Source organism: Lipotes vexillifer, unplaced genomic scaffold (genome assembly GCF_000442215.2).
Source record: "Lipotes vexillifer unplaced genomic scaffold, Lipotes_vexillifer_v1.1 scaffold966, whole genome shotgun sequence".
Taxonomy (NCBI): domain Eukaryota; kingdom Metazoa; phylum Chordata; class Mammalia; order Artiodactyla; family Lipotidae; genus Lipotes; species Lipotes vexillifer.
The window spans coordinates 997,822-1,021,484 of NW_006795769.1; the positions used below are offsets into that span (position 1 = coordinate 997,822).

The 23,663-nt window shown below is 60.0% G+C and overlaps 1 protein-coding gene across 1 annotated transcript in view; it reads left to right on the plus strand.

Annotated features, from left to right (window-relative positions):
* GAK (cyclin G associated kinase) overlaps positions 1–23,663 on the plus strand; it is a 54,427-nt gene that overhangs the window by 12,248 nt on the left and 18,516 nt on the right. Inside the window, exons 4-15 of the mRNA XM_007467905.1 lie at positions 705–819; positions 3,741–3,883; positions 7,447–7,572; positions 8,624–8,713; positions 10,037–10,172; positions 10,404–10,516; positions 12,041–12,113; positions 13,678–13,801; positions 20,936–20,985; positions 21,523–21,671; positions 22,048–22,170; positions 22,914–23,047. Coding sequence (XP_007467967.1) covers positions 705–819; positions 3,741–3,883; positions 7,447–7,572; positions 8,624–8,713; positions 10,037–10,172; positions 10,404–10,516; positions 12,041–12,113; positions 13,678–13,801; positions 20,936–20,985; positions 21,523–21,671; positions 22,048–22,170; positions 22,914–23,047 — 1,376 coding nt within the window. The remainder of the gene's footprint in view (positions 1–704; positions 820–3,740; positions 3,884–7,446; positions 7,573–8,623; positions 8,714–10,036; positions 10,173–10,403; positions 10,517–12,040; positions 12,114–13,677; positions 13,802–20,935; positions 20,986–21,522; positions 21,672–22,047; positions 22,171–22,913; positions 23,048–23,663) is intronic.

Here is a 23,663-nt window from a genome sequence, read left to right on the forward strand (position 1 = left end):
GCTGAGAGGTCTCCGAGCCGGGGGTGGGCAGCCCCCTGCCTCTGCCCTTCCGCCTGTCCTTCGTGACCTGGTGTGGCCCACGGTGCCCGGCCAGCGGCTGTGCCCCCGGGCCCTCACCAGGCCTGGTTCCCATGGGCCTCTGTGTCGCTTCTGATCAGCCCCCTGAGTCCCTCTCGCCCTGCCCAGAGTGCACGGGCCCCCCCGGGTGTCCGTGCACGGCGCTTCGGTCTGTGGGGCTGGCGCTGCTCTGCTCTCCACTCGCGCACGTGCTCTCCTGGAACTGGAGTCTTGCCCTTTGCTGTCAGAATCTGTTCTCTTCCGCCTCGAAGCTCTGTCCACCGTGAGCCTGCCAGCCGCCTGGGCCCAGGGGTCCTCACCTCGCTGGGTTCCCGGTAGCCTCGTTCACCTCTTGCAGCCTCGCGCGTGCCATGCCCTCCGCCTGCTGTTCCGGCCGGCCTGCGGTCAGGTGCGTGGCCAGCATGGTGGGGGTCTTCGTCCCCACCTTCCCTCCCGCTTCCCCTCCTGCCTGCGTCTTCCTGCCGTCCTGGCTGCCCCCCACCTGCTTGCCGTCCTCTCTTGGCTCTGACGCGGCGAGATTGCAGGCTAATTGCATTCAGTGTTCTGACCTTAGTGTCTTAATATTATGTATATATTGTTTTCAAACGTGCAGACTTACGCATTCTCCTTTAACAAGACACCTGCAGAAAAAACTTTCAGGCCACGCAAATATTGTCCAGTTTTGTTCTGCAGCGTCAATAGGAAAAGAGGAGTCAGACACCGGGCAGGCCGAGTTCCTGCTGCTCATGGAACTCTGCCGAGGTGAGGTTCCAGTGGCTCGGGACCGCCCAGCAGTCGAGAGATGCTCCCGGGTCTTCTCTCCCGGAAACATGGTGGCTGTCACAGAGAGAGCGTGGCTCGCTGTCCGATGGGAGCTCTTTGAGAGGCTGCATCCCCCCTCGTCCCCGGCTGGGTGTGGGGGCAGAGATGGGTCTGAGAAAGGGGTGGAGGCGTGCTGTCAGGGCTCTCGGGCAGCAGGAAGCCGCCTCAGGTGGGAAGCGGTCAGGTGAGGCCGGGGAGGTGGGCTTGAGCAGCTGCGCTGGTCCTGAGGCTGCGACCTCACCCGCGTCGACGCGGTCACACTTGCACTTGCTGTGTTCTGAAAGGAGGACTCCCGTGTCCACTGACGGCAGCGGAGAGCCCATGCCTTCCAGAGAGTTCTAGGGGCTCAGCCTCTGTCTGCGGTGGAAGCAGGCCCCCCGCCTGGAGGGTCGGGCTCGGCTCGTCCCCGCACTGAGCACCTGCCCTGTGCTGGACCCGTGTGGGCAAAAGAGCGGGAGCGAGGTGGCCGGAGCCCGTTCCTGGGGCTTGTGGATGGAAGGGGCAGGGCAGGACTCGTGAGGCCCGGCAGGCGTAGAGGACTGGCTGTGGGGCCTGGAGTTGGGGCAGGGGCCGCCAGACGTCCTGCTTGTCCATTGGTCGCAGGCAGTGCATGTGGGGCCGCCACGAGGCCAGGGCAGGGGAGGGGGGAGACTGCGGCAGGTGGCTACCCAGGAGGGAAGCAACCCCAGGGGTCACTGCCCCCGAGGAGTGTCCCAGGAGGAGGGGTGGGGGTCCGTGAGCGCAGGAGTCATGCCGCGAAAAAGAGCAGGGACGGGGGGTCGGGGCTGCTAGGGGAGGGGGTGCTGCGGACTGCAGCCGGGAGCCAAGGTGCACAGGATCCCCGCCCTGAGCGAGCGGAGGAGGACGGGGGTCCCCATTCTGAGCAGAGAAGGCAGAACCTGGGGCGCACAGCGCTTTCCGACAGGGTGGCATGGGAGCGCTGGGCTCCGGCCGGGAGCGGCGTTGGGATGCAGCCACGTGCTGGCTTCTCGGTTCCCACAGCTGGTGAGTGCCGACCCGCCCAGCCCAGGTCTGGCGCCCGGTTCTCCCACTTACCGGATGGTTGGCGTCGCTGGGTTCTACCTGCAAGAGGCCTCGTGCTCACTGAAGACAGCGTCACGTGGGAGCTTGTGAAGCAGGGTCCTCTGCTGCGAGCCTGCTGCGCCCGCGCTGGTGCCCCCACGTTCACACGCGTCCTCTGGAAGGCTCCCAATGCGCGGGGGCGGTGGGGGCCGCGCGGGTACCACAGGGCCCTCTCTGGGCCCTTGGTGTCTCCAGAGAGCCGAGGTTCGTGTACAGTGCTCCCCGCTTGTCGTTCAGCCGCTCGCTGCGCCTTGGCATTGCTTTGATCTTGGGTTTGGAGGCCGTGGGCGACTCTCACGAGTGCAGGCCTGCGGGTGGCACCTGAGGCGGGGGCGGCCCCGATGCAGCGACCTCAGTGAGTGCACCAGTCTTGGCGGTGCTGCCAGGACCACCCGTCTGGGCCAGCGCACGAGGCCCAGGTTGAAGACTAGGCACGGCGGTGCCAGCACCCGGCGACGCAGGGTCTTTGGGAGTGGTGGGGGAAGGGCACGTGGGCACCAGTTCCGCTGAAGGTTGGTCTGGTGGTGGCCACCCTGGATTCATGCCCCAGGAGCCCCCGTCCCTTCCTGGGACCCCCGCCTTGTCCTCCGCGGTGCCCTCTCAGCTGCTGTGCCACCTACAAAGTTATCTTTAGAAAGACCGCTCTTGATTCTCATCGAACGTCAGAGGCCAGTGAACCCTGACCTCATGAATGCGCCGGCTCGTCCCCGTTGCCCCAGACAGCCTGGCCGTCACTCTGTCATCCCTGCTGTAGACCCCTCGCAGCACCTCATGGGGCCTGTGCCCTGTCTGCGTCTTGGGGGGCTGGCAGTCTGTTCCTGAGGGCCCCATCGCCCCTTGGGGCTCCATCTCTACTGTGGGCCCACTGCCCCCGCTGAGGGTTAGGGTTAGGGCACGGCACAGACAGAGCCCAGCCCCAGTCCAGAGTCGGGGTGGGGAAGGGCTGTGCAGCTGTGCCGGGAGCTGCAGGAGGGTGTGGCAGGGGCTTGGGAGCTGGCGGGTTGGCAGGAGGCAGGGTTGCAGGGCGAGGGGCTGAGTGCCTGTTGACTGTGGGGCCTGTAGGTGTGGTCGCGCCCTTGCAGCTGCATTGAGTGGACCGCAGGCCCTAGCGTGCGGAGCTGAGCTGTGGAGCGTGGCAGCCGAGGCAGCCTGAGGCCTGGACCAGGGAGGGGGCGGCCGTGGAGGCCGGCCCAGCAGAGACGGCATGCGGCACACGGTCATGGAGGGGGCTGCCGCGGGGGGGGCCGGCCAGCTTCACTGGTCTGGGCTGCGGCAGGACTGGGGCCTGGGCCTCAGAGACAGGAAGGCACAGCCTTGAGGTGGGCGTCCTGGGGCCTGGGATGGGGGCCCAGAGCCTCGCTCTCCAAGTCTGTGCTCTTCCCACATCGCACTCCTTGTTGTCTGCGTGTTCAGTGTGGAGATTTCTCCTTAACAGCGGAGGACCGTTGTTACGTAAGGAAGCACAGTGATTATCTCCTTAGAGACATTCGCAAAGACATACGCACTCGTGGTTGTTTTTCTTGTAGCTGCTGCGTCACGATGGGCTCCCAGGGTAAGAGGCCTCTGCTGGTGGCTAGGCAGGCGCTCCCACGCAGGGCTCTGTGACTCACTGTGGCCCTGGTGGAGGTCGCACACTCCTCTGTGGGGCTTGGTGACCGCCGGAGGGTGGGGCAGCCTCCCCCACCCCCGGTCCGCGGTGGGCTTAGGAGGGCAGTGGGCCTGGGGCGGGCGTAGCCTTTACAGCTCTGTGGTGATGTGAATTTAATTGTCTCTTTTAGGGCAGCTGGTGGAATTTTTAAAGAAAGTTGAATCTAAAGGTCCTCTCTCATGCGATACCGTCCTGAAGATATTCTATCAGACGTGCAGGGCAGTGCAGCACATGCACAGACAAAAGCCGCCCATCATCCATAGAGACCTCAAGGTACCGCCTTCACGCTCGCGCTGCGGGACAAGAGCCCTCCGTCCAGATGAAGCCCCTCCTGCTCTGCTGGGTGTTGTCGCCTGCGTGGGTGTGGTCATGGTCACGGGGGCCCAATGTGGAGCCAGGAGGAGGTGACCACTCCCCTGGGCTGCACTTGCCGCCGTCCTTCCCTCACCCACGTTGGGGCAGGACCCCTGCTGCCTCGTGTGGGGGCAGGCGTGCTTCCCTGCCGGGGTGCTGGCATGCCCATCCCAGTGCACACACGGGATCCGTGTGCGCGTGGAGCTGCCCTTTGTCATTTTGCCGCCTGGTCGGGGGCTTCTTAGTGATTTTGCCTTTTCCCGATTAATGATGTTGAATGCTTTTGCCGTGTTTATAGTCATCAGTGCCCTTATTCCCCTTACTCTTCAGTTAAGTGGCTGTTTTTTTGCTGTTTTTCTGTTGTCTGTTGGTTTTTATTTATTTATTTATTTATGTTTGGCTGCATTGGGTCTTCGTTGTTGCTGTGCGGGCTTTCTCTAGTTGCGGCGAGTGAGGGCTACTCTTTGTTGCGGTGTGCGGGCTTCTCACTGCGGTGGCTTCTCTTCTTGTGGAGCACGGGCTCTAGAGTGCAGACTCAGTGGTTGTGGCGCACGGGCTTAGTTGCTCTGTGGCATGTGGGATCTTCTTGGACCAGGGCTCTAACCCGTGTCTCCTGCATTGACAGCTGGATTTTTTTTTTTTTTTTTTTTTGCGGTACGCGGGCCTCTCACTGCTGTGGCCTCTCCCGTTGCGGAGCACAGGCTCCGGACGCACAGGCTCAGCGGCCACGGCTCACGGGCCCAGCCGCTCCGCGGCATGTGGGATCTTCCCGGACCGGGGCACGAACCCGCGTCCCCTGCATCGGCAGGCGGACTCCCAACCACTGCGCCCCCAGGGATTGGTTTTTGTACATTCTTACAACAGTCTTTTTTAAGTTACATGTGCTGCAAGTGTTTTCTCCTGGTCCATGGCCTGATTTTAGCAATAATCCGACATCCACAAAGCTAGTGCCGCAACTCTGGCCATGGCTCAGCGTGGCAGCACCAAGCCCCTTCCCCACCTTCCCCGCCACTCCTCAGTCCCACTTGCTGCGACAGCTGTAGAGCAGCCCCAGGCGCGCCATTTGCCTGAAGCATCCGTGCTTCTGCCCTCACGCCCAGTCTGCAGCCCTCCCGGTTCCCTTGCTGGTCGGGAAGAGTGCCGTCCTCAGGCGGGGGCGGGGCAGCTGTGTTTCTTGTCTGTCCCAGGAAAGTGAAAAGCTAGAAGGTTGACACTGAAGAATCTGTGTCCGAGAGCTCAGCCTGGGTTAGACTTCTCAGGGCCCGGGTCCGCGGCAGCCGGCCCCACTGGGGAACTCCCTGCAAGTGCTCCCCGTGGATGGGAGTCCTCACGTGGTGCTCTGTGGAGGGGCAGGAAGGACCCAGGGATGTACCAGACATGAGCGTCACACCCAGGGCTGCGTGTCACTCGCTGGGAGCAGTTGTGCACTTGCGTCTCTTCCGTATGGTGTACCTTTCGCTCTCTGGGGCGTTTGGGAGTGGAGTCCCACCGTCCGTTTGCTCGGCGTCAAGACTTGGAGGCTTGTCCTTCTCGGGAGCCCACACCAAGTGGGACCAGGGCGCTGTGCCTGGCCATCCCTGCGTCCGTGCTCCTGGGTGCGCAGCGCTGCTCTGCACCCTAGGTTGCCCTTGTCCCAGGCCACTGTTGCCCCTGGGTGCCGAAGGGTGCGTGTCTTTGCTGTGGACGTTCCCACTGCAGCTCAAGGCTGCCCCCATGCCCGTGCTTGGTCGGCCCTTGGTGTTTGGTCTCGGCAGATGTGTGGGTTCCACTGGGCTTTCTTTCTGATAACGGGGTTTGTCCTGTCTTGTCCTGTTTGTTCCTGGGGACCTGGTGTCCTGTGGTGCGGCCCCGTGTCGGTGCAGGTGGAGCAGACCTCGCTCCTCTGGCTGCATTTTCACCCTCTTGGTCATTCCTTTGTGTTTGGGGGTGAGTTGTCCTGGGCTTGTCATGGGGGTCTTCAGCACCCTGGCCGGGTGGCATCCAAGGCTCCTTCCCACAGCGCCACCTCGCTTGGGGCTGTCGGTGGGTCCTGGCCCTGGTGCTCCTTGGCGTCTGTACCAGAGCTCACGATGGGCAGGCGCCTGGTCCCCTGGGGCCGTGAGGCTCTTGGTGTCTGCACGCAGGCGCCGAGGAGACACTGCAGGCTCAGCTCCAGCCCTGTGCAGTGAAGCGGGGACTGCAGCAAAGGGGCCACTCAGACATTTTGTTTCCTAGCACATCTAAACGTTACGTTTACGTGACACTGTGGTCTATTAACGTGCAACAGAGTTATGCCCAAAAGACGGTGTCCATCCCTTTCATTAAAAATGTTTTGTTGTTAAGAAATGCTAACCATTGTCTGAGCCTTCAGCAAGCCTCAGTAGTAACATCAAAGACCGCTTGACTACAGATACCATAGCAGATACAATAATGATGAAATGTTAGAAGTATTTCAAGAATTATCAAAAGAGGATACAGGGCTTCCCTGGTGGCGCAGTGGTTGAGAGTCCGCCTGCCGATGCAGGGGACACGGGTTCGTGCCCCGGTCCGGGAAGATCCCACATGCCGCGGAGCGGCTGCGCCCGTGAGCCATGGCCGCTGAGCCTGCGCGTCCAGAGCCTGTGCTCTGCAGCGGGAGAGGCCACAATGGTGAGAGGCCCGCATACCGCAAAAAAAAAAAAAAAAAAAAAAAGAGGATACAGAGGCACAAAGTGAGCAGATGCTCTTGGAAAAAGGCGCCAACAGACTCGCTTGACTGGGGGCAGCCACAGGCCTTCACTGTGTAAGAAGTTCAGGAAAGCGGGGTCGGCCTCTAAACGTTTGAATCAGTTTCTCAGCTTATGATTGGATTGCCTTGGCTCCCCCCTGAGTGGGGCTGGCAGACCGCAGACGTCCTGGCTGCTGGCTTGAGCAGGTGTGGCTGGGTCAGTAAAGCTGCCCCTCACCTGGGTCACGGAATCCCGACCTTCTGACTTGTTTTGACCATTCAAAAAGTAAAGCCACGCTTAGCGTGTGGGCTGGTGGTGGGACCTGGCTTATGGAGCCGTGGGTGGGTCTGTGCCTTCCTCTTAGGAGTGCAGTCTGGGTCCCTGTTTGTTTTGGATTTTAAAATTCATCTCATGTATTCACAGTTTCTGAATAAGAGGTCTTTTGTGTATCTTTTGTTAGATTTCTTCTTTAGTTATTGATGTGTTTGATTATTTTTAAATAGTATGTTCATTTTTTTTCATTGTCTAAGGTTTTTAAAGGCTTCCATTGTACATCCTCCGTTACTAGGTCAAGGTGTCTGATTTGTGGTGGACTTTAACTTCCGTTTGTTCCTCTGAGCATCCCATTTTGAGGCGTATGCCCCGACTTTGGTCAGAAAGAAGTGTCCCCAGGCCCAGGAGGCCTCCTGGCCGCTCTGCCTTCAGAGCCTCTCCCCACCAGGCGCCACGCCCCATGCGTGTCCACGGTCCAGCCTGCACCCTGAGTTCATAAAGACCATCTTTGGAACTTCGCAGGTTGAAAATTTGCTGCTCAGTCACCAGGGGACCATTAAGCTGTGCGACTTCGGCAGTGCCACGACCATATCGCACTACCCGGACTACAGCTGGAGTGCCCAGCGCCGGGCCCTGGTGGAGGAGGAGGTGAGTGTGGGCTGGGGCGGGGGGCCCGGGAGGCCCGGGAGACACCCTCACTCACCGCACCCCACACCTGCTGTTTCTTCCTTGCCTTTTCTTGTTGCAGCGAAACATGTAACATGAAATGTACCACCTTAGCTGCTTTTAAGCACGTGGTTCAGTGGCCTTCAGTGCTTTCACATCTCCATAGCACCTCTGTCCTCTCCAGGACTTTTTCATTATCCCAAACGCAGCAATTTAAAAAATCTTGTAAAAACCTACCTTCACGGGACATTGGGCAGCTCCCACAGGAGCCGCAGGGGAGACGGGTGGGTGTGCTCTGAACACGTGTGAGCAGGGGGCAGCGCTGCGCGGGCGCAGACACCCATGCTTGCGGCTGTGGCCAGGGGAGGGAGGGTGCCACCGTCGGCCCACACACATAAGCAGCCCACGGAGGCCGCACAAGCAAAGAGAGCGATCCGAGGTGGAACCGGGTTCCGAAGAGGAGTGCTGGGTGGAGGCCCCGCCGGGCAGGTGTCTGTTCCTGGCCGCCCGCGCCCTGCTGTCCCTCGGGACCTGTGCTCCCAGTGGCGCGCCCACGTCTCGGGGCTGCAGACGCATTCCCTGCCCGGTGGTGGGCAGAACTGAGGGGGAGGAAAGCCTTAGCCACGTGGGCTGGGGCTGGGCTGAGCCGCCTGGTGAGGCTCTGAGTCACGTTTCCCAGGGCGGATCCGCAGAACGGCTCAGCCCTGCCCCCGCCCCACTCCCGCACCTGGTGCCCCGAGCCTCCACCTGTTCGTTGTTGACGAGGACTCGTGGGCGCCGTTCTCTTCACGGGTCACGGTTCTGTGTGTCCGTGGTTGCTGTGGCGCTGAAATGCCCCAGACGTGCTTCGTGCTGGCCCCCGTGTTCCTCGACCCCCTCCCAGCAGGGCCCAGCCACAGAGCCGCTCGTGGGACCGCCCTGGGCCAGGGCTCTCGACGGGCGCCGACTGCCGCGGCACAGGGACCACCGTGCAACGTAGCGGCTATCGTTCGCCTGTGACTTTTCCTCTGATACGTTTGTGTCCTTTATTTAGGTCACCAGGAACACAACTCCCATGTACAGGACACCGGAGATCGTGGACTTGTACTCGAACTTCCCGATTGGCGAGAAGCAGGACATCTGGGTAAGGCCGCTCGCCCGCAGTGCGTGGGCAGCCCCGCCGCAGCTGGCGCGAGGCCCTGGGGTGCAGGCTCCAGCCTGCTGGGCCCTCAGCCTCCCTTCTTTTTTCCTCTTGGCTTGTTCTTCCTTTTTTTCAACGGCCCTTGTGATGCTGTTAGCGGAGATGTGCTTACGGGGGTGGGGTGGGGTCAGGGGGTGGGTAGCAGAGTGGGTGCAGGTGCTGTGCGGGCTGAGACGGGTCACTCCTGCACCCTTGGACCTGAGCTCTCCTGGTTGGAGCCCCTTCACGGGGCCGGGGGTTCATGAAACCACAGTTCACGTGGCCAGAAAGAAGACCTCCCAGATGGCCTTGCAGCTATATGCTGACCTGGTGATGGCCGGAGCGATGGCCAGGACTGATGCCTTGCAGGGGGTCTCAAAGTGAGGTCAGGCCACATACTTGGGGTGACCCTTCACGTCTCCTAGAACATGTCCCATTGATGGAGGGCAGTCCCTGTATGCGGTGAGTGTGGGGCCTGGCTGAGCAGGTATCTGCTGACCCCTTGGTTCAGAGACAGGTACAGAGCTCGGGGAGCATAGCGCTGAGCACACGGCACTGCTCCTACCCGTCTGAGGTGTTCTGCGGCCTCTCCGGTGTCCCTAAGAGCAGGGACAGATGGCCCTGAACCCCCGCGCCTCGAGGCTCATGGTCTAGGCCCATCAGGCCCGAGTCCGGCCTCAGCCCCGCCATGGATGTGAGTCCCTGTCCTAGGGGTAGGTGGAGACTCTTTGACACACATGAGCTGGTCAACCCCAGGTGGGCGCCCTCAGCCTGTCCCAGCCCAAGAACCACGTGCACGCACACATGCGGGAGTTGGAAGGCAGATCTGGAGTTGGCGCTGGGGCTTGGCCTGGTCTCGGCCCAGAATGAGCTGCTCCCCCAACACACTGGTCGGGTTTCGTTCCCCATCATGTTCCCGTGGCTGGTGCTGTGGTGGAAACATGGCGGGGACACTGACGTTTGGGTTCAGGGCCGACCCCGTGGAGCCTCGACAGCCCCCAGATTCATCCCCGGCGCTCACGTTAGCCCAGAGAAGCATGGTGGGGGCACCTTCCTTGCAGTCGCCCGGCCACGTGCCCCTCTGCACAGCCAGCCGGCCGGCCGGTAGATCCCCACACTGGGTTGTAGGAACTTTGCATCTTGGAAGGACCTTTTGATCAGAGCGTGAAGGGTTGGAGTTTGTTGGCCGCTCTGACCGGGATGGTCTCTGTGCCTGGCGAGCGTGGACCGCGTCCAGATGGGCAGGGGTGCAGGTCAGACCTGGCAGGCCTTGTCCATCTCCCGCAGGCCCTGGGCTGCATCCTGTACCTGCTCTGCTTCGGGCAGCACCCGTTTGAGGACGGGGCGAGGCTCCGCATTGTCAACGGCAAGTACGCGATCCCTGCCGACGACACGCGCTACTCCGTGTTCCACGGCCTCATCCGTAAGTCCCACCTGCCGGCACCCCCTGCACCCCTGTGAACACACGTCCTGAGTGGCTGCTTCCGGCGATTTTGTTCCTCACGTTGTCATCCCTTGCTTGCTTTTAAAATCAGTGCCGTAAGCAAAACGCAGGGCCTCCGGGGTCCCTAGCCCCTGCAGAGCAGGTGGTGCTTGCTGCCCAGGACCCCGGCCTCGGCGCCCACGGGACGAGCACACGCTGCCTCTGCCCTAGGTGCCATGCTCAGGGTCAACCCTGAGGAGCGGCTGTCCATCACGGAGCTGGTGAGCCAGCTCCAGGAGATCGCGGCCGCCCGCAACGTGAACCCCAAGTCGCCCATCACCGAGGTAGGCCTCCGCGTGCTGCTTGTGGTCCCACCGTCTCGACGTCGCTTTAGAGCCTGGATCCCCGGGGGCTCGCGGCCCTTGCGCAGGGGGGAGCCCCCAGGCGGCGGGGTCGCCTGAGGAGAAGTGTGCCGCCATGTGGGGTCTCCGGAGTTCGAAGCAGAGCCGGGGGCCGGGCAGGGGATGGAAGCGGACCCGGATGTCCAGTGTGTGTGGTTCATAGTGGCCGGAAGCCGTCAGAGGTCAGCCTGGGCTGCCCAGTGGCCTTCACAGAAAATGTGTGCCCCTGGCGGTGGCAGAGGCTCGGGTGGCGTGGCGAGGGCCGTAATCCAGGGGCAGCCAGTCTGCGCGTGTGCCGCTGGCCCTGCTCCGCGGCGTGGGCAGAGATGCCCATGGAACGACGCAGGCCGCCGGGCAGTGGGGCTCGTGAGCACATTGTGCTCTTGGCGCTTCTAGAGCCCAGGGCCCGTGGGCCAGACGTTAAGCCCCTTCTGTAGGGTTCTTCTGCCTGGGCCTCGTGGGGAGAGAAGCCAGCCCCCCCCCGGGGCAGCACGGGCACACAGGCCCCGATGGACTCTGAAACCAGGAGAGCACCGCGTAGGAGATTGGGCTGAATCCATAAACGGGCATGCGGGGAAGGACTCAGCAGAACCAGAGGCAGCAAAGCGTCCTCCGACGAGCCTCGGGGCGCGTTCCTTGGAACTTTGGAGGAGGTGTGGCGGCCTGCAGTCGCTTTGGGAGAGGCTGTGTCTGTCACGTAGCTGATGAAACCACAGAACTGGGGGTTTGTGAGGAAAAGACATGGTCGGTCTAGCAGACACACCTGCTTCACGCCAGCGTGTGTGTTAGTTGTAAGACTCCGTGGAGCGTTCCCATTAACACTGGTTGCCTCCAGTGCACCACAGGGCACAGAATCCACACCACGTATATCTCGTCGCTGAGCCTAACGTGGTAAAACGTTAACCCGATGAAAAGAACGTTTCTTAAAACCCCACGAGAAACCGCAAAGTGACTTCTATATAACTTATGAACAGAGCAGCCATGGAGCTACACGTACCTAAAGTGGGACGAGTGCGAGGCCGGCACTCGAGTGGGGCCCAGCCCAGCACCGACGTCCCAGGGTCAGCCGAGCCCGTCACGAGGGGCGCCCCAAGTCTCCGCAAAGTTTTTGGTGTCATTGCAGCAGGCGGTGCCGGCTCCGGGCTTGGCCCGTGGGAGATGGCGCCTCACTGTGCAGCCTGCGGCCCCGCTGCGTGGCAGCACCCCACCCGGCTCCTGTGTCGACGGCAGAGCCTGTGGCCTTGGCGGGTGGGAACGTTCACGGCTGCCGCCTCTGTTAAGGCGATGGAGCCGTGCGACCGGGTGACCCCGAGGATCAGCCCTGGGGTCCAAGATTTGTCGAGACTCTGGGAGGTTCCTTCGTGGCTTTTGTAGTAAATCAGGTGGAGGAGGGTGGACTTGGGGGACGATGTTCCCCAAACGCGTGGCGCCATGCGCTGTGCCTGACCTGCGTTGGGATCCTTACAGCTCCTGGAGCAGAATGGAGGCTACGGGCACGCGGCCCCTCCTGGGGGCTCCACGGGCAGCGGCTGCGGTGGAGGTGAGTACTCCTCGCGTCTGCCGTGCTCTGGGCACCCAGTCTTGCTCTTGTGGGCTTGGGGCCCGGCAGCGAGAGGCAGACCGCATGTCTGGGGTCCCCAGGACCAGTCTCAGGTTCGTGGCTCCCTAGCACCCCCAGAACTCAGCGGGGCTTCCACTCGGGCTGCGGTTTAGAACAAGGAAGGAGGACAGAGACTGAGGGCTGGCTGTCCCCTCCCTGTGCTGTCAGGGCAGCCTGGGTCCTCCAAGCCCCGGCACCTGGCCCACAGGGCTATGGGGTGCCTGCCTGTGTGGCCGCCTCGGCCTCTGGCCCCTCAGGGACCCAGCTGCCCCCACAAGTCACTGGTGAGCACGGCCCCTGCCCAGGTAGATGGGGGTGCGCCTTCCACGGCCAGCCCACAGCGACCATGAGGGTGGGCACATTGGGAGGGGGTATGTGAGGAAATAGAGCAGCCGTGCAGGGGGCCGGGGGCCAGAGGGTCCGAGGGTCCGAGTCCGCGGGTTGAGAAGAGGGGCTCAGATTGGGGAGACAGTTCTGGCAGTAGGAGAAGTGGGGCTGGTGTGCTTTTCTCACGACTCGGGCGTGTTTGTTGAGAGGTTCGCGCTCCGATCGTCTGGCGTGCTGGGCGCGTCTGGGCGCCCAGTGCTGATGCAACACAGTGTGTACCGGGAGGTGGGCTGCAGCCAGGGCTCAGCACCCCGGCCCGGGAAGCTTCCAGGAGTCCTGCCAGGACCTGCCTCCACCCTGTGCCCCCGGGGCCGCTGCCCACCTCACCGTTGGGGCACGGAGCCCGCCTCCCAGGTCCTCCCACAGCTCTCGGCCCTGGGGGTCCCTCGGCAGCTGGCCAGCCCGTGTCCTGGCCCCTTGCCCACCAGTGCTGTGGGGCCACCTCGAGGCGCCGAGACGAGACCATGCTGGACACACGCATGGGGCGCCCGGCGAAGGTGTCACTCAGGCAGGGTCTGGGCAGCGGAGAGGCCGCAGACCGCCCCCGCTCTCTGCGCCTCCACAGCCACTGCTGCAGCCCGCACCCCAGGGCCCTGGGGTCTCGGGGCCTTCGTGGGCCACCGCTCCGGTCTCATCAGGGAGGCGGCCAGAAGGCCGCTCCCCTGCAGACCCACTGAGCTGCAGCTCCTATGGCCTTTCTGTGCCCGGTCGGGGCCGCCCGCACAGCCCTGCTCCCGCGCTCTCCCCTCCGCCGTGCGTCTGCGGCCTCTGTGTGTGCCAGCATGTCCGTACCTCGGGGACAGGCTGGTGGCCCTGGCTGGGCCCTGGCACGTGTCTGTCAGTGACGAGGTCCCTGCTGGTGTCCAGTGAGCGCTCAGAGTGAGTGGGGTGAACGTCCTGGAGCCGGGGACACCCACGTGCGCCCAGAGGTTCCGGCCCGCTGATGGTGTCCAGGTCCTGCCCTCGCGAACGGGCCCAGGGTGCCTGGCTGCATGCTCCGTGGGCGCTGTGCCTGGATGCAGAGCGCTGGTGGCTGGGTCAGGGGACACCTGACTGCTGCAGGTGCTGGTGGCTCTGGTGGGCCCTGCCACATCCTAAGGCTTGTCTCTGTTTGCAGGCCTGGTGGTCGCCGAGTACGACCAGCCCTATGGCGGGCTCCTGGACATCCTGCGGGGGGGCACCGAGCGTCTCTTCACCAACATCAAGGACACCTCCTCCAAGGTCATCCAGTCCGTTGCCAAGTGAGTTGAGGGCGCACAGGCTCGTGAATTCTCCGCAGTGAGAGTGAGCTTTCGGAACCCTGGGTGCGGCCCTGCCTGCACGCCTGGCCGAACCCGCAGGTGGGGCCGTGGGTGAGCGGCCTGTGCTCAGCGCCAGCCTGGCCCCCCTGCGTGGGCTCAGCCGTCGGTCCCTGGCTGCGCTTCTGCCCCCTCAGAGGAGGGAGCACGGTGGGAAAGCAGACGCGCTGGCTCCGGGCCGCATCCCCCTCCCTGAGGGGGGCCCTGTCCACGGAGACCGCGGCCACAGTATACGACCTGTTCGTGCTGTCCTCTGAGTGGTCTCGGCTTTGACCAGGGAGTTTCCTGGAGTGTTGGGGGTTACCTCTGGCGTGTCACCTGCCTCGTCCAATGGCAGGGGCAGTGTGTTTGTCGTGTCTGTGAGCCCCGTGTGGGCCTTGGCCTCATTTTCTTCGTGCCGTGATCATTGTTTTGTGTCCACAACTGTTGGCGACACAGGCAACAGCCCACGTGTTTGTACACTAGTGTGCCCACGTGTGAGCACGTGTGTGCATGGGAGCACACGTGTGTTGTGTGTGAGAGCTAGCGTGTGTGTGCACATGTGTGTGTTCTGCTGTCAGTGGGCTCCGGGGCCCCCGTGTGCTTTGCCTCTGATGTGACCTTACCTGACGATAAGAAACTCAGTTCCCACTGAGCGCAGGGGTCCGGCAGTGCAGGGTGCCTGCTTGCACCTGTGTCTGTGGCCCTTTGCAACATCCCAGGCTGCACCTCGTAGCTGGTGGAAGGGTCAGATGTACAATTGTGCATTTATGGTGCCCGGCTCTCTGCAGTCTTGTCCACGGAGACGGAAGCAGTCATGTGGGCCCAGGCTCTGGGTGTGAAGGCCAGAGGGTCCCGGACGGGGCGTGGACGGGCGGAGGTGACTGCTCAGCGCTTACCTATCACCTGCCCATGGTGTTCCTGCAGCCGTGCTCCCAGGGTGGGGTGATCTCATGTGACGGCGCTGAGCAGGCAGCTCTGCATGCATGTGGCTGCACCCCGCCCCGTGGCCGTCCCCATACTTTCTGCTGACTGGGTCCCATGGCCCCACTCGTGTCCTCCCATCTTCCTCCCAGCGGGTTTCATCATGGGGTCTTGAGGCTGACCTGGGCTGGAATGGCAGACCCGACAGCAATGAACGGGACGTGAGAGAAGCCACTCAGCCTCGTCCAAAGAAAGAAACCAAGTTCCCACACGGCTGAGATGCCATCTCCCCACCCCCCCAGGTCTCTAATGGGCCCAGCGTCCCCGGCCTCGGGGGAGGCTGCCGGGTGGAGAATGGACGCTGCCCCGGCCTCTGCACCTGGGAACCATGATGACGGGCACCTGAGGTTTGGGGGGTGTGTGCGCTGGGCATCACGTACCTGCTCATGTTCTGAAAAGCAGAGTTTCGGGTGAATGGTCGGGCCTGAGAGTTGCCTGTGAGGGTGGGGGTGATGGGGCTCTATCCGGATTTAGGTGCCTTCACGCCCAACTCGACTCAGTCATGTTAGTGAGCCTGACGTGCCTCAGGCTGATGGCACAACCAGGCCACGCGGTGGCATGGTGCCGCACACACCCGAGGGCAGGTCCTCGTAGGAGTAGGAACGGGGCTTTCCTATGGTAAGAGGAAAGGTGCGTGCGTCGGGTCCCAAGACCACCCCCAGGGTCCCGAATCTCCGAAGGACACATGAGACCCGCTGGTGAGCGGTCCTCGTAGCTGCGAGTTGTTTCAGAGAAAGGACACAGCTCAGCTTCCCGTGGAGTCATGGGCAGACAGGTGGACACACTGAATTCCCGGCCAAGCTGCGAGACTGGGCCTCAGAGACAGGGGTCCGTGGGGCTGCTCATGGGGCACTTGAGCCCTTGGCTCCCCAGGCTGCAGGTCTCCACATGGACCACATTTTCTACAGGCATTTGGGGCATGTGGCCACTCCTGTCAGTCGTGAGAACGGGTAGCGCCCTCCTGCTCTCGCCAGACGCCTGCCAGGACTAGCCTTGCCTGCAGCCCCTCTGAGGACCAGGGTCAGGTTGGGTACTGCTTTTCGCCCAGGACGCCTGCTGGAAGTGAAAGAAGTCTGTGAGGCTCTGTGTTTGTGAAGTTGGTTTAGAAATCCCAGTGTGAGCTCATTCGTTTTGGGCCTCCCCACTGAGAAGGCCCAGGAACGGTGACAGCCCCGGCCCGGGACTGTGACCTGTAACTGCCCTTCCCACAGAAGGGGTGGCCTCCATGAGGCCAGGAGGGACCCCGGGTCTTCCCTGAAAGCAGGGAGGCCACCCCACACTGCCATCCCCGTCACAGGGAAGGACCCAGACACAGGGTCCTGGTCTCAAAGGCTGCTGGCTGGAGCGGGGGAGCCTCCCAGCAGCGACAGACTTGCACATGTGCAGCGAACGCTTCCTGTTCTTTGTTCCCCAAATCCACAAACGAGCGGAAGATCCACACGGAAACGGCCCTCACCCTGCAGGGCCAGGCAGGCGCAGCGGCCACGGTGCTTGAGCTCACTGAGGGCGTCCTCCAGGAGGAGCCCCACGTGCCGGGCTTCAGGCCTGCCACAGGAAGGTCCAGTTAGGGCCTGGTGGTGGAGACCCTCTAGGGCCACCGCCAGCCCCTCGGCCACAGGCAGGACCTTCATCTCAGGGTATGTGGGCCCAGGAGTCCTGGGGTCTATCCGGAGGAGGACCGTCCCTGCGTGTGCAGCCTGTCCCACGTGGCCTCCGAGAGGCGTGGCTGGCTTGTGGGCCTGACCCTGAGCCCTCACCTGTCTGTGGTCTCATTTGTTTCTCACCAGTTTTAGGTCAGACCCTACACGTCCACACGTCCTAGAGCCCCCGTGCCACGTCTTCACAGACGGCCCCACCAGGCACCCCGGGTTCCCCGCCCGGCGGTGTCTGCGCTCTCAGTGTTGACCTGCCCCACCCTCCCACTGCCACGGGTGCTCTGGCCCCTCCTCGGGGACAGCGGGGTGGGTGGCCAGGCCCCGCCAGCTTCCCCAGCACTAGGCATCCCATGTGGAGCCTGTGGGCCTGGGGACGCAAACCTCTGGCCGCGGGTCCCCACGAACTGCTGCTCTTGTCCTCTCCCTTCTTTGTGTTGGGCTTTTGTTTTTCTTACTGATTTTACGTTACATTCTATAGACTAGCTTTTTCACACAGGGTAAACACGGCAAATGCTTTCTTCTTGTCTGTTGCTCGTTTTAAGTAAAACGCAGGTTTTTCACGGTTCCCTTTCTGTCTTTTGTCTTCTCATTTAGGAAGCCTTTCATGCCCCAAGTTGTAAATAGATCAGACCTGAGTTAAAACACATCTTAGGGATTTCCCTGGCGGTCCAGTGGTTAGGACTCCGTGCTTTCACTGCCGAGGGCCCGGGTTCAATCCCTGGTCAGGGAACTAAGATCCCACAAGCCACGCGGCGTGGCGGAAAAAAAACACACACCCATTTTAAATGTCTGAATTTATTGTAAATGTACCTTTTAATGCTTGGTTGGTGCACATTTGGCTTTTTAATCCACCTGGGCCTCCCTCTGGGGACTGTTCTCGATTCTCGTTCACTTCCCCCTGACCGGAGCAGCCCCTCTGCTGACGACCAAGCCGGGCACTGTCCCGGCTCGTCCTGCAAGCCCCTCGCAGCCCCGTGGCCCTGCGCTCTGCTGTCCGGGCGACAGGCCTTCCTACGTCCCCCCAAGAACATTGGCCGTTCTCGCTCATCTGTTTCTTCACGTGCATTCTGGAATGAGCCTGTCAGGTTGCCTGCGCGGTCATCGAGGGTGTAGCGTTGTATCTACTTCTTGGTCAGTTTGGGGACAGTTGGTCTCCGTGGTGCTGACTCTTCTGCTGGCTGCGCGGGGCGGGCGGGGGTTGTTCCCGCGGCAGCGCGACTGAGCCCTGCCCAGGCCTGGCCTGCGGAGGGCACCGCGTGCAGCCCCCGCACCCTGCTGACACTGACGACCGAAACATTAGACAGGTGGGGAAGTGCGCCGTCTTTACGTTTAGGAGAATTCGTATCGTGAAGGTCATGTTGCTCCTCGGTTAATCTGTAAATTCTTTGCAATAAAAATAAAAATCCCGCTGTCGTTTCCACAGATTTCAATCTCAAAATTCACATGTAAGTTATCCAAAATGGCCGGCGATGTTTTTAAAAATAAGAAGACACAAACTCTGTTCTTTACCAATTTTTTTCAAACATCTGTTGTGTTGTTACAAGTGTTTAGACTCACGCTTGACATGTACTTAGGTAGGGATAGTATGAAACACGAAATGTGAGTCTAAAAGAAAATAACAGACCAATGAGTCTATGTTGCTGAGACCATGGGTAGCTGTGTAGGAGAAGAAAAAACTGGGTCCTCATAACAGCCAAGTCCAGTAGTTCTGATTTGTTAACAGATCTAACTGTGAAAAGCAGTTTCCTAGGAAAAACTAACAAAATATAGAGGAACATGTTTATAACACCGGAGTAAAGAAGGTATCTTAAATGTGAAAAAAAATATATAAGCCATGGAGAAAATGGTTAATAAATTTAACTAACTTAAAAATTCTCTGTTCCTTGAAAAAACACCTTTCTTTAACAAAAAGATGTGGCACTGATTGGGAGTAAAGAGGTTCAAACTATGTAACTCACAAAACGTATAGTATCCATTATATACAGTGGATTATGAAAATTAATAGGAAAATGAAAAAATGCATGAAGGAAATTAACAGAGGACAAACTATGAATAAACTACAAGGAGATGCTCAGCTTCATATTACTTTGTAGACAGCATAGTTGGGTCATATATTTTGATCCATTCTGACAGCTCTGTGTTGATTGGTGTATTTAGACCGTTGGTGCGTAAAGTGTTTATTGGTACACAGGCCGACCCCGCTTTACTGCACTTGGAGCGCAGTGAGGGTCTGTGGCCGCCCCGCGTCAGGCGAGTCTGTCGGCGCCTTTTTCCAACAGCATCTGCTCACTTTGGGCCCCGTTTTGGTAATTCTCGAAGCACTTCAAGCATTTCCTCGTCATTGTGTCTGCTACGGCCTCTGTGATCAGTGGTCTTTGATGTTACTGCTGAGACTCACTGAAGGCTCAGACAATGGTTAGCATCTCCTAGCAATGAAGCTTTTTTAATTAAAGGGATGGGCACTGTCTTTTGGCCATAACACTGTTGCACATTAGTAGAGCACAGCGTTGTGTGAACGTAACGTTTAGACGCGCTGGGAACCAAAACGTCCGTGCGCGTGGCGCCTTTGCTTCACTGCACAGGGCTGCAGCCGAGCCCCAGTGTCTCCGCGGCGCCTGGGGTTGGATTAACAGCCGCCCCATTGGTTACCGTTTGCTCGTCTTCGCCGTTGTTCTTTGGCGCTTTTCTGTCTTCCGCTCTTTTCCTATGTTCTGTGGCTTTAATTGAGCATTTTGTGTGATCCCTTTTCTCTCCTTTCGACCTTATCAGTTATACCTCTTTTTCTGCTGTTTTCAGTGGTCGCCCGAGAGTGCGCCCATTTACCAGCTAACCCAAGTTCACTTTCAAATAGCATATTATCACTTCCCAGGCAGCGGGTGTGCTTCATAATGCCACAGAAACCCTAATTCCTCTCTCCTGGCTCTTGCATCATTGTCGTTCATTTCACTTGTACACAGGCACGTTTGAGTATGTGTGTCTATACGTGAAATATGTACATAGGCATACCTATCGGGTGTATTGTTGCCATTATTATTTTGAACAAACTTATCAGATACATTAAAAATAAGAAAAATAAACATCTTTATTTTACTTTCACTTATTTTTTCTCTGATGCTCTTCCTTTCTTTAGTAGATCTGAGTTTTCGACCTTTATCGTTTTCCTTCTTTCTAAGGAACTTTTTTTTTTAACATCTCTAGAAGGCAGATCTACTGGCAACAAATTCCCCCAGTTTCTGTCTGAGAAAGTCTTTATTTCTCCTCACTTCTGGAGGATAATTCTCAGCGTACAGAATCCCGGGCTGCTGGTTTTTCTCTCAATGCTGTAAATATCTCGCTTCACTCTTTGCTTGCATGGTTTCTAAGGAGAGGTCAGATGTAATTCTCATCTCAGTTCCCCTATAGGTAAAGTGTACCCCTCCCCTCCAGCTTCTTTCGGGACTTGTTTCTTTATCTTTGACTTTCTGTACGTTGAAACCGACATGCCCAGGTGTAATTACTCTGGCATTTGTCCTGCTGGGTGTTCTCTGGGCTTCCTGGATCTGTGGTCTGGTGTCTGACATTGATTTGGGGAAATTCTCAGTTAAAATGTTTCAGTATTTCTTCTGTTCTTCTCTGTCTTTTCCTTCTGGATTCCCCATTATGTCACACCTTCGCCCCACAGGCCTTAGATGTTCTGTTCTGTTCTTTACAGCCTTTTCTCTTTGCTTTTGGGTTTTCAGGGACTCTGTCGAGATGTCCTTTCGCTCAGAGGTTCCTTCCTCAGCCGTGTCCAGTCTAATCAGCCCATCAAAGGCAACCTTCATTTCTGCTGCAGGGCTCTGATCTCTGGCGTTTCTTTTTGGTTCTTCCTTAGGATTTCCACCTCTCTGCTCACATTCCCCTTATGTCCTGCTCTCTACTTTATCCATTAGAGCCCTCAGCACGTTGACCACAGTTGTTTTCAGTCCCTGTCTGATAATCCCAACATCCTGACAACGTCTGGTTCTGATGCTTGTTCTGTCTCTTCAGATTCTGCTTTTTGCCATTCCATGTGCCTTGTAATTTTTTCTCATTAGCCAGACATTTTGTACTGGGTCAGAAAACTCTGTCTTCCATTTTTGTTGTCATCTCTCTCCCAAACCAGCTCCTTATGTCCCACCTTCTGGTAGTAAGAGAGTTAAAGACCCTTCTGGTCAGGAACCCCGCCTCTCCACCCCTTGCAGTTTATAACTTCTCGTCCACCTCTTAGGTAGATGTCAGCTCCACACGTGCCCACATGCGCATGCACGCAGTCACCCAGGTACACACGTGCACACTGACATGTGCACATACGGTGTCCCCGGGAGCTGCAGCCTGAACGGTGAGGGCCACCCCCACATACCCCGGCCTCTCAGGGACTTGCTTCAGTTTAAGCTCTTGTGAGTTAACCGTAGAAATTTCCTATAATAACCAAGTGCCCTTTTTTTTTTTTAAATTCCAGTTATGCAAAGGGAGATTTGGATATTTCTTACATCACATCCAGAATTGCCGGTACGTTTGTTTGCCAGCTTTAACCATAAGGATGAACTTCTGGCTCTTTCCTGTCTGAGGATGGTGCGTGGGATTCTGGCCTCTTGGGCAGCCACTCACTTGCCCGAGATGTGGCCTAGGGTGTCCATCCCTGCATCCAGTGTGCCTCTAGGCCCTGCGGTGGATATCGCCAGTGTCAACCCAGCTTCTCCCCCTGGTCTGGAACCTTCTGAAACGCTGAGGTCATGAGGGAAATAATGCGAGGCCACACATATTAAAATGTGGGTCTCCAGGCAAAACCCACAATCCAGATGCTTGGGGAGATCCTGTGGTGCTTCAGGCTCTGCGGCAGAAGCAGCGTCTCAGGAGGGTCTCAGGGCACCATCTGGGGATCCCAGAGGATCTGACGGGCGGTGAGGCGGGGCTTGTAGGCCGCTGCTCTGCCCCTTCTCAGGACTCACCGTGCCTTCGGGTCAGCGGCCACGAGGAGCAGGCCCCCGTGTGTGCCCGCCCGTCCGGCCTGAGGTTGTAGAGGTTGCAGGGGCTCCTCTCTTGCAGTGATGTCATTCCCGGCGGAAGGTGTGGAGTCGGCCATCAAGAACAACATCGAGGACGTGCGGCTGTTTCTGGACTCGAAGCACCCGGGCCGCTACGCTGTCTACAACCTGTCCCTGAGGACGTACCGGGCCTCCAAGTTCCACAGCCGGGTGAGCACGGGCTCTGGCTGATGCTCAGCCTAGTGTGGCGCTGGTCCTCCCTCGACAGTGCGTAGAAGGGGCGGGGTCTTATCAGGGGTCCCCGAGGATCGCTGAGCCTGAGGTGCCTCCGGAGGGAACGCGAGACCACGCAGTTTCCTCGGCGGATAAACGCTCGGGACGTGGATGCTTTTTACAGTATTTATACTGACCCTGAGCACAGACAGGGCGGGTGCTGCGCTCCTTCTGCCACGTCTGCCAGAGCCCGGCTCCCGAGTCCTGTCGCGCGCCTGGGGGGCGGGGGGCGGCGCCTGGTTTGGGGGTGGTGGGGTGCTTTAGGTGGGGCCCGTGTGTCTGCACCCCGGCTGGCGAGCTGCCCTCCCTGCAGGTCTCTGAGTGTGGCTGGGCAGCCCGACGGGCCCCAAGCCTTCGTAGCCTATACAGCCTCTGCAGGAGCATGCACGCCTGGCTGCGCCAGGACCCCGGGAACGTCTGCGTGGTGCACTGCGTGGTGAGCAAGCTGCCCCGCCCTAGGACACTCAAGGGACAGAGGGGACATCCAGAGGGTCAGGCGGGAGCGGCCAGGTGTCCCGAGTGGTGACCCCGGCGCCCACCACTCCCGGGAGCAGCAGTTCTGCCCTGGGGTCTGCAGCTGGCGGCCCAGGCCCGGTTCCCCCAGGCGGCTCCTGGCACCTTCTGTGGGTCACAGCTGGGTCCCTGGCAGCAGGGGCTTCTGGCAGAAGAGGGTCCCCCCCACCCCTTTTATGGAAGAGGGTCCCCCCCACCCCTTTTATGGAAGATGCAGGCCCCCTCGTGGCAGCACCCATGTACGGAGGCCAGCCTGCCTCCTGGGACCCCGTCTCTGAGCCCACCCTGGGGCTGAGGGTTTGTGGGTATCACACCCAGTGGGGCACCTGCCAGAACCCACCCTTGAACGTCAGTACTGCCGTCCTGGTGTGGGTGACCATCACACCAGGGGTGGCGCTGCAGAGGGTTCGTGAGGGTGAGCGTGGACGTGCCGAGCGCTGAGGGCGGGTGGGGACCAAGGTCAGGTGGGGAACCTGACAGAGAGCAGCACGTGCCCGGCCGCCTCGTGCCTTCTGCTGCGGAGCCTGTATTCTCTCCACTCCCTGAATTCTCACCTCATCGGGTGGGTTTTCCTAAGTTCCCTGATGAGCCCTGGCCCCCGGCGCAGGCCCTGACTATCCTGGGGGAGTGAGTGCCGCCTGAACCTGTCCCATGCATCTGTCCTAGGACGGGAGGGCCGCATCTGCCGTGGCCGTCTGCTCCTTCCTGTGCTTCTGCCGGCTCTTCAGCACCGCAGAGGCTGCCGTGTACATGTTCAGTATGAAGCGCTGCCCGCCGGGCATCTGGCCGTCCCACAAAAGGTATGGCATCCACTGTGGGGCCTGGGTGCGGCGTCACCATGGCCAGGCCGTAGCTGTGGGCGCTGGGAGATGGCAGGGTTTCACGCGGGTGTGGACCTCGGTGTTGGGTGGAGCACGGGCCCGCGTGCGCAGTCAGGGCAGCCGCGCCTCTGCCCTGTCGGGGCTCCCAAGCAGCGGGGCTGCGCCTCTGCCCGGGGCCTGGGCGCCAGCCTTCCTAGCGCGTGAGGCCACTTGCTCGCTGGCGATGGGGCAGCCCCTGGGTGCCACCTCTGCACACGTGGTCCGGTGTCTCCATTCGGCATGGGAGGTGGCATCTGGGAGCTGTGGCAGCACCGCCTCTGCCGTGACGTCCTCCACGTCACGGTCCATGAGACACAGTTTCTAGGCTGTCTCTGCTGACAACTTAAAGGGGATGGTTTCCCAGGGCTGCAGCTGGCCACCGCCCGCCCCCTGCCCCCTGGGGCCACTGCCTACTCCCAGACCGCCTTCCCCACTTCCAGCCACCTTGCAGCGAGAGGGGAGCCTCACGCTCAGGCCTGAGTTGCTGCTCATTCCACTCGGGTACTAGGGGAGCATCTCCTTCCTCTGTGGGGAGGGCCTTGGCATGAACAACACA